The 9,863-nt window shown below is 47.4% G+C and overlaps 1 protein-coding gene across 3 annotated transcripts in view; it reads left to right on the forward strand.

Annotated features, from left to right (window-relative positions):
- LOC103477507 (collagen alpha-6(VI) chain-like) overlaps nt 1–5,403 on the forward strand; it is a 54,322-nt gene extending 48,919 nt beyond the window's left edge. For all 3 annotated transcript variants that reach the window (XM_081597570.1, XM_081597571.1, XM_081597572.1), the window contains 5 exons: nt 2,512–2,596; nt 2,924–3,556; nt 3,628–3,706; nt 4,021–4,124; nt 4,479–5,403. In XM_081597570.1, coding sequence (XP_081453696.1) covers nt 2,512–2,596; nt 2,924–3,556; nt 3,628–3,706; nt 4,021–4,124; nt 4,479–4,651 — 1,074 coding nt within the window. In that variant the 3' untranslated portion in view covers nt 4,652–5,403. The remainder of the gene's footprint in view (nt 1–2,511; nt 2,597–2,923; nt 3,557–3,627; nt 3,707–4,020; nt 4,125–4,478) is intronic.
- The last annotated feature ends 4,460 nt before the right edge of the window (nt 5,404–9,863 follow it).

Consider the following 9,863-nt stretch of genomic DNA (forward strand, 5'->3'; position numbering starts at 1 on the left):
TCTGTCGGTTTGGTTCTTATTTCTGTCGGTTTGGTTCTTCATTCTGTCGGTTTGGTTCTTCGTTCTGTCGGTTTGGTTCTTCATGCTGTCGGTTTGGTTCTTCGTTCTGTCGGTTTGGTTCTTCGTTCTGTCGGTTTGGTTCTTCGTTCTGTCGGTTTGGTTCTTCATGCTGTCGGTTTGGTTCTTCGTTCTGTCGGTTTGGTTCTTCATTCTGTCGGTTTGGTTCTTCATGTTGTCGGTTTGGTTCTTCATGCTGTCGGTTTGGTTCTTCATTCTGTCGGTTTGGTTCTTCGTTCTGTCGGTTTGGTTCTTCATTCTGTCGGTTTGGTTCTTCATTCTGTCGGTTTGGTTCTTCGTTCTGTCGGTTTGGTTCTTCGTTCTGTCGGTTTGGTTCTTCGTTCTGTCGGTTTGGTTCTTCGTTCTGTCGGTTTGGTTCTTATTTCTGTCGGTTTGGTTCTTCGTTCTGTCGGTTTGGTTCTTCATGTTGTCGGTTTGGTTCTTCGTTCTGTCGGTTTGGTTCTTCATGTTGTCGGTTTGGTTCTTCGTTCTGTCGGTTTGGTTCTTATTTCTGTCGGTTTGGTTCTTCATTCTGTCGGTTTGGTTCTTCATGTTGTCGGTTTGGTTCTTCATGTTGTCGGTTTGGTTCTTCGTTCTGTCGGTTTGGTTCTTCATGTTGTCGGTTTGGTTCTTCGTTCTGTCGGTTTGGTTCTTATTTCTGTCGGTTTGGTTCTTCATGCTGTCGGTTTGGTTCTTCATGTTGTCGGTTTGGTTCTTCATGCTGTCGGTTTGGTTCTTCATGTTGTCGGTTTGGTTCTTCATGCTGTCGGTTTGGTTCTTCATTCTGTCGGTTTGGTTCTTCATGTTGTCGGTTTGGTTCTTCGTTCTGTCGGTTTGGTTCTTCATGTTGTCGGTTTGGTTCTTCATGCTGTCGGTTTGGTTCTTCATGTTGTCGGTTTGGTTCTTCGTTCTGTCGGTTTGGTTCTTCATTCTGTCGGTGTGGTTCTTCATTCTGTCGGTTTGGTTCTTCATGTTGTCGGTTTGGTTCTTCATGTTGTCGGTTTGGTTCTTCATGTTGTCGGTTTGGTTCTTCGTTCTGTCGGTTTGGTTCTTCATGTTGTCGGTTTGGTTCTTCATGCTGTCGGTTTGGTTCTTCATTCTGTCGGTTTGGTTCTTCATGCTGTCGGTTTGGTTCTTCATGTTGTCGGTTTGGTTCTTCGTTCTGTCGGTTTGGTTCTTCGTTCTGTCGGTTTGGTTCTTCATGTTGTCGGTTTGGTTCTTCATGCTGTCGGTTTGGTTCTTCATTCTGTCGGTTTGGTTCTTCATTCTGTCGGTTTGGTTCTTCATTCTGTCGGTTTGGTTCTTCGTTCTGTCGGTTTGGTTCTTCATTCTGTCGGTTTGGTTCTTCGTTCTGTCGGTTTGGTTCTTCATTCTGTCGGTTTGGTTCTTCATGTTGTCGGTTTGGTTCTTCGTTCTGTCGGTTTGGTTCTTCGTTCTGTCGGTTTGGTTCTTCATTCTGTCGGTTTGGTTCTTCATGTTGTCGGTTTGGTTCTTCATGCTGTCGGTTTGGTTCTTCATTCTGTCGGTTTGGTTCTTCATTCTGTCGGTTTGGTTCTTCATGCTGTCGGTTTGGTTCTTCATGTTGTCGGTTTGGTTCTTCGTTCTGTCGGTTTGGTTCTTCATTCTGTCGGTTTGGTTCTTCATTCTGTCGGTTTGGTTCTTCATGCTGTCGGTTTGGTTCTTCATGTTGTCGGTTTGGTTCTTCGTTCTGTCGGTTTGGTTCTTCATGTTGTCGGTTTGGTTCTTCATGCTGTCGGTTTGGTTCTTCATTCTGTCGGTTTGGTTCTTCATTCTGTCGGTTTGGTTCTTCATTCTGTCGGTTTGGTTCTTCATTCTGTCGGTTTGGTTCTTCATGCTGTCGGTTTGGTTCTTCATTCTGTCGGTTTGGTTCTTCATTCTGTCGGTTTGGTTCTTCATTCTGTCGGTTTGGTTCTTCATTCTGTCGGTTTGGTTCTTCATGCTGTCGGTTTGGTTCTTCATTCTGTCGGTTTGGTTCTTCATGCTGTCGGTTTGGTTCTTCATTCTGTCGGTTTGGTTCTTCATTCTGTCGGTTTGGTTCTTCATTCTGTCGGTTTGGTTCTTCATTCTGTCGGTTTGGTTCTTCATGCTGTCGGTTTGGTTCTTCATTCTGTCGGTTTGGTTCTTCATTCTGTCGGTTTGGTTCTTCATTCTGTCGGTTTGGTTCTTTATTCTGTCGGTTTGGTTCTTCATGCTGTCGGTTTGGTTCTTCGTTCTGTCGGTTTGGTTCTTCGTTCTGTCGGTTTGGTTCTTCATGCCTTCGGGGACCAGAGGAGAATCCGTTTGAACAGATTTACGGTTTCCTCTGCGCAGCAGCTCATTAATGTCAGCGCTGATTTTTTTCTGTTTCTGTCTGAAGTCGTTTAGGAGAATCAGCCTTTTGGTTCAGATGTTCGCAGCAGATAACAGCTAACAGCTCCTGTTTCCTCCCGTCAGGCTGACGACTCAGGAAACTCTGTGTTCGCTCTGCTGAGGAGGCAGCAGGACCTGGACCGGATCAGGACGTGTGTCCTCTGCTCCGGTGAGACGCCGCAGCCTGAAGCTCAGCTTTATTACAGATGATAAACATGGCTGCCGTAGAACCAGCTCCCTCCTCTTCATCACTGCACCTTCCTCCTAAACAAACGGCTCACCTCTTCTGTCTCCTCAGCCTTCCCCCTTTAGTTTGCTTTACCCTCGTTGCGTCACAAGATGGCGCTGGCGTCACTGCAGAGGAAAACAGAAACGCTGCAGCTTTAGTAATGTTTGACTAAACCTTTAGATGTTCGTCCATCTCTGACGTTTTAAACTGAGCAGAATGAAGTCTGTTAGCTTTCATCCCGTTGAAGCGTGTGCTCCGTCCCTGCAGACCCCTGCAGACGCTCCTCAGACTGCTCCTTCATCCTGGACCCGCCGGGCCCCCTGCAGGCCGAACTGGACCTGGCTCTGGTTCTGGACGGCTCCAGGGAGGTCCAGGCGGACCAATACGCCGGCGCCCAGCAGCTGCTGGCCTCAGTGGTGGAGCAGCTGGCCGTCAGCGCTCAGCCCCGCCGGCCCGGCGCCCAGGCCCGGGTGGCGGCGCTGCAGGGCGACAGGCTGGAGTTCGGCCCGCAGACCTACCAGAACCTGGACGGGATGAAGACCCACCTGCTGGCGGCGCGGCAGCAGAGCGGCTCCTCGGCGCTGGGCCGCACGCTGGACGTGGCCCTGAAGGAGGCGCTGCCGCCGCAGGCCGGCCAGCCGCGCAGGAAGAGGGCGCTGCTGGCCGTGGTGGCGGCCCGGACGGACGGCGCCGCCGCGCTGCGCCGCGCCGCCCTCAGGGCCCGCTGCGACGGCGTGGCCGTGTTCGTGGTGGCGGTGGGCGGACGCTACGACCAGACGCAGGTGGAGGAGCTGGCCGGCCTCCCGGTCCGGCAGCACCTGGTCCACGTCCGCCGGCTGCAGGCCGAGGAGCGCGGCTACGTCCTGCGCTTCTTCAGGGTCTTCCTGTCCGCTCTCAACAGTAAGAGCCACAAACAGCAGAAGAAGAGTCGAGATGAGCCGGGCGGTTTGACGCTGGTTTCTCTGTTCCAGGAGGTCTGAACGTTTATCCTCCTCCGTCTCTCAGAGCCACCTGCAGCCAGCGGAGGGAGTCAGACGACCTGCTGACCAGGTAACTTCCTCTTCATCATCAGCAGCAGGATGAAGAGCCAGCAGATCAAACAAAAAACTGTTTTTATGTTCAGGTAGAAAAATCTACAAAACTGCTTCCACATCCATGATGGAGGATAAAGACTAAATTAATATGAGAATAATGTCAGTGACATCATGATGACGTCACACAACAACATAGTTTTAATAACATGAGAGTAAAATCATAGTAACAACAGAATAAAGTCTGAACTCCACCAGATTCCTGTCAGAGTGACGCCTCCTGTTGCTGCTGTCCAGTCTTTGGTTTGACGAGCGCCGTGTGTCTGTCTCCAGGGAAACGGCGCTGGCTGATGACCCCCAGGCTGGAAGGTCGAGCCAGCAGGAAGAGGTCATCCCGCCTGTGTGGAGAGGTCAAAGTTCAGCCTCAGGACCTGCAGGTACTGAGCATGCTCAGAACCGTCCAGAACAGATTTCTGATCAAATCAAACAGAATTTAGGAATCAAAGTTAACAACAATAAATTAGAACAAATGGTGATAAAAAGTTTTCTGTTATCTGCAGAGAACAACAGTAATGTTTAAAAAATCCCACAAAGCAGGTGAATAATTTTAAAACAGAAACTTTTATAGAACAGTTTAGATGGAAAGAAGTAAAAAAAACTCAAATCAGCAGATATGAAACATTAAACGGTGAATAAAAATGATTTTCTTTCCATATTTAGCAGCTTTGCTTGTTGGTTAGTAAAGTGGGTTCCGTCCAGCAGCTGACCTCTGACCCCTGACCTTTGTGCAGGCGTCTGTCTCCTCGCTAGGAACAGCGGCGGCTGCAGGAAGCCGTCCGTTGTCTGGTTCCACGACGCCCGGACCGGCCGCTGCGCCCGCTTCCTGTACAACGGCTGCGGCGGCAACCAGAACCGCTTCCGGACCCGCGAGCGGTGCGAGGAGATGTGTGTGACGAAGAGCTAAGGTTCTGGTCCGGTTCCTCAGGAAGACGGTTCCGTTTTCACCGCAGCTACAAACATTATGGACTCTAGCCGTGTAATTCACAGATGAAATACTTTAACTATACCACTGGTTCCACGTTTTAACTTCCAGAAAGTTTTTCCCAAAGAACGTTTGTTCCTGTTTGTTTCTGTTTGTTTCTGTTTGTTTCTGTTTGTTCCTGTTTGTTCCTGTTTGTTTCTGTTTGTTCCTGTTTGTTTCTGTTTGTTCCTGTTTGTTTCTGTTTGTTCCTGTTTGTTCCTGTTTGTTCCTGTTTGTTTCTGTTTGTTCCTGTTTGTTTCTGTTTGTTCCTGTTTGTTCCTGTTTGTTCCTGTTTGTTTCTGTTTGTTCCTGTTTGTTTCTGTTTGTTTCAGTTTGTTTCAGTTTGTTTCTGTTTGTTTCTGTTTGTTCCTGTTTGTTCCTGTTTGTTCCTGTTTGTTTCTGTTTGTTCCTGTTTGTTTCTGTTTGTTCCTGTTTGTTTCTGTTTGTTCCTGTTTGTTTCTGTTTGTTCCTGTTTGTTCCTGTTTGTTTCTGTTTGTTTCTGTTTGTTTCTGTTTGTTTCTGTTTGTTCCTGTTTGTTCCTGTTTGTTCCTGTTTGTTTCTGTTTGTTCCTGTTTGTTTCTGTTTGTTTCAGTTTGTTTTATTGCTAAAAGTCTGAAAAGTGTGGAGTGCTGTCGTTCCTCCAGCAGCAGCCAATCAGTGAGCTGCTGCTCATAAATAAAAACTTTTAAAATTTCTGTGTCATCATTTGGAGTTAAAATGTTTTATATTTTAAATGTGAATTCGCATTAAAGCAAATAACCAGGTTTGATTCATATGTGTGGTTTTCAGCTAAGCTCTGCAGCGCCCCCTGCAGCCCAGATGCTGGTGCTACACCAGATTCAGAGGGTTCAGACTGAGACTTGAGTCCTCCCGCTCATGGCGCAGAGCCGTTAAAAAAGAAACGGGTTGTTCCTGAACGCCACATTTCACTCCGAGTGAAATTAATGCTACATGAACGTTGGCAGGCTAGCGTTGACCTCAGTGACCCGCAGGCTGGCGTTGACCTCAGTGACCCGCAGGCTGGCGTTGACCTCAGTGACCCGCAGGCTAGCGTTGACCTCAGTGACCCGCAGGCTGGCGTTGACCTCAGTGACCCGCAGGCTAGCGTTGACCTCAGTGACCCGCAGGCTGGCGTTGACCTCAGTGACCCGCAGGCTGCGTTGACCTCAGTGACCCGCAGGCTGCGTTGACCTCAGTGACCCGCAGGCTAGCGTTGACCTCAGTGACCCGCAGGCTGGCGTTGACCTCAGTGACCCGCAGGCTAGCGTTGACCTCAGTGACCCGCAGGCTGGCGTTGACCTCAGTGACCCGCAGGCTGGCGTTGACCTCAGTGACCCGCAGGCTGGCGTTGACCTCAGTGACCCGCAGGCTGCGTTGACCTCAGTGACCCGCAGGCTGCGTTGACCTCAGTGACCCGCAGGCTAGCGTTGACCTCAGTGACCCGCAGGCTGGCGTTGACCTCAGTGACCCGCAGGCTAGCGTTGACCTCAGTGACCCGCAGGCTGGCGTTGACCTCAGTGACCCGCAGGCTGGCGTTGACCTCAGTGACCCGCAGGCTGGCGTTGACCTCGGTGACCCGCAGGCTGGCGTTGACCTCAGTGACCCGCAGGCTGGCGTTGACCTCAGTGACCCGCAGGCTGGCGTTGACCTCGGTGACCCGCAGGCTAGCGTTGACCTCAGTGACCCGCAGGCTGGCGTTGACCTCAGTGACCCGCAGGCTGGCGTTGACCTCAGTGACCCGCAGGCTAGCGTTGACCTCAGTGACCCGCAGGCTAGCGTTGACCTCAGTGACCCGCAGGCTGGCGTTGACCTCAGTGACCCGCAGGCTGGCGTTGACCTCAGTGACCCGCAGGCTAGCGTTGACCTCAGTGACCCGCAGGCTGGCGTTGACCTCAGTGACCCGCATTCAGAACTGGACCCAGTCAGGATCCATTTCATACGTCGGTTCGCCTTTAAGAGGTCATATCAGAACACATCAGTACTAAAGCTGTAAATCTGATGACACTAGTAAAATAGTTACTTCACAATAATGGAAAAACCTCGATGTCCAATCATAGCAAAATAAATGATGACACAAAACCAACAGCGAATGAAGAAACTCACCAGAATGGAAACGTCTGGAGCAAAGCTGCAGGTCTCTGGGGATCAGTGGTGGAGAAAGTACTCAAAAAATTTACTTAAGTAAAAGTACAAATACACACTCAAAAATGTACTTAAGTAAAAGTCAAAGTACCACATTAACATTTTACTTAAGTAAAAGTAAAAAAGTACTGGCTTTTAAAAATACTTAAGTATTAAAAGTAAAAGTACTCGCTGAATGCATTATCTAATCGCTAATATCATTAAGTGTGCCGATCGTATTTAATTTTAATACATCAGAAATGTGCCATTTTAATTAACACTACCACAGATTAAACATGTTCTTATTGTGTTTATTCTCTGTAACAGTTTAGACTTAGATATGTGATTCTATGAATCATAATTTCAGGGATGGAAACATTTTGTCTCCTGTCCTAACATAGCATGAACTTCATTAGTGACATTTATTTAGAAAGAAATCCAACTGAAAGGGGATGTAAAGAAGGTGGAGGACCTGAACCAAGGAGCCATGTAGCAGAGTTGTAGTCAAGACCACCGAACCCAAGACCAGCGCCCCGCGCTAAATGACACAATAACATTAAGTTTACCTATCAAAATTGTTTCTCAGATTGATCTGAAAGATCCACATTCCCATAAAACACCTAGATATTAAATACTTAGAGCTGAAATATATTTTACCAGTATCAATAAAAACTCACTTCATTCCGTTTTGCTTTCATCGCTGTGCTACAATCCGCAGATGTCTCCTGCTATCCCTAGAAAAATAACGCCCTGGGTGGTTGCCCATATTGCATATGTCAGAAACCACAACTGAAACATCGCAATTAACGGTAAATAACGTTCAACTATGAACGTTATTTACGTTCATAGTTGTCCAACGGCGCAACAAGTAACCAAGCAGAAGGAGCATCATGACTGTTTTCATCCTCCCTCCTGCTGCGATGTTTGCCACCATGACAGGAGACGAAATCAATCAATGAGCAATATATATATATATATATATATATATATATATATATATATATATATATATATATATATATATATATAGCTACCGCAGTGTACACAAGAACAAAGAACGGCTCTCAGTGAGGCTTCAGTCCTTAGGACTTAATAAAGATCCGTCCAGAAGAATCGGATCGTTCCTGAATGTCATATCACTATATTGCACTTTGGTCACAGCGTTGTCCCATATATGCGACACCTCAGTCAAAACCTCCACACAATAATTCAGGCATGAGTGACAACTTTTTTTCATCAGATGCAGCATGTGTCTCTGTACAGCTAGCTTAGCTAGCATCACGTCCACAGATCTTACCTTTCTTTAAGCTTTCCTTCCAAGTGACGCTAAAAGATGGACCAAGTCCCACCGTCTGTGAAAGCGAAGCGCTGCTGATTTTACATGTCGCCATATCTATGATTTATGCAGCTATTATATAACTGACATTAGACAGACATCTTCTCCCGCTCAGAGGAAACCACTGCGCATGTCTGGAGCTCCGCAGCGAGTAAAGGTGGAGCCGATGGGTGACAACAGACACTACGTCACGTTATTGCTGGGATTTTACGGCGCCACCTTAAATCCCTGAACTTCACATTTTAACGGCAAAAAGAGCAACGCGACTTGGATGTAACGAGTAACGCGAGAGTTTGTAGAAATGTAGTGAAGTAGAAAGTACAGATACTTACTGTAAAATGTAGTGGAGTAAAAGTAGAAAGTATCCATTATTAAATCTACTTAAGTACAGATACACGAAAACTGTACAGTAACGACGTACTTGTACTTCGTTACTTCCCACCACTGCCAGTGGGGATGTTGGAAAGGTAACATCGGTTCGTCTCCTCCTCGTTAGCTCCGTTAGCTTAGCCTCCTCGTTAGCTTAGCCTCCTCGTTAGCTCCGTTAGCTTAGCCTCCTCGCGTTGTTTCCAAGCAGGAAAACAGCGAAACGAAAGTCCGTTTTCCATCTTTTTACCGTTTCGGTCGTGTGATCGGACATTACAGACAATAACGCAGCAGGTTCGTAGCATAGCTAAAATATTTTAAGTAACTTGGATTCAAAAAATCTGAGAAAGTTGTTTTTGCCGGTTATGTTTATGGCCCCTCAAGATGGCGCTCATATCCTTCGCCGCATTGTACGTATACAGCAGTGACGTCACGGTCCAAAGCTCTATTTGGGTCGGGTCTGCGGGGCAAACGGGTCCTAGGTGAGGGATCGGACCAAGAGCAGCCCAGACGGCGATACAGACGGGTTCCCGCTTACAACCAGAGCTATAGACGGAAGTCAGCGTTTCTCCCAGTGTTTCATCAGCCTGGCGGGCCTCCAGGCTTCACCCCCCCCCCACCAGGTTGGTATTTTAAATGGAGATTTTTCTCCACCAGTGACAGTAAAGACAGATTGAGGGGAAGGTTTATAGTTAAGACATTGTGAACTCATCAGTTGTCCGTTTAGCTTCACATGCTGTCGTTTCTGAGTTTTGATGCCTGATCCTCAGACTTTCTGTAACTTGACCTGGAACCTGCACCTGTCCTGCTGTCGCCTTCCCATCCTCAGTTTCCACTTGCATGAAAATAAAAATAAAAAATGGTTTTGTTGAGACCAGAGACTTCATAACTCCGTTTTATTTTGTAGTTTCTGTTGATTGATATTTTAAAGTGTTCCAGGTCCAGAGTTAAATGCTCATTAGAATAGTTTGAGAATGGGCCCCATACGGTGCAGTTGGTCCTCACAGTGTAGAATTGGACCTTAGTTGGAAAAGTTCAATCTTTCAACCCAAATGGCTGATGGTCATTCAAGGCCTGCTGCTTCCTACGGAATGCCTGAAAAGTCGAGATATGAAAAAAAAAGAATCTCCTTTAACTTTCCCAGTTTCTGTGTCTGAGTTATGAACTTTGAACTGCAGCTGCTTCTGATGCGACAGTTTAGTATTTTACAGTTGATTATGTTTATTTAACGATTGGAAGCTAGGAGGACTTCAGATCTCTGCTGTTGGAAACCCTGAAGCAGTTACTCCGGTCTGAAATGTGCTTCTGACCTTCAAGCAGCTGAATGATCCT

This window comes from Poecilia reticulata, chromosome 16, assembly GCF_904066995.2.
Source record: "Poecilia reticulata chromosome 16, P_reticulata-male-v2, whole genome shotgun sequence".
NCBI classification, from domain to species: domain Eukaryota; kingdom Metazoa; phylum Chordata; class Actinopteri; order Cyprinodontiformes; family Poeciliidae; genus Poecilia; species Poecilia reticulata.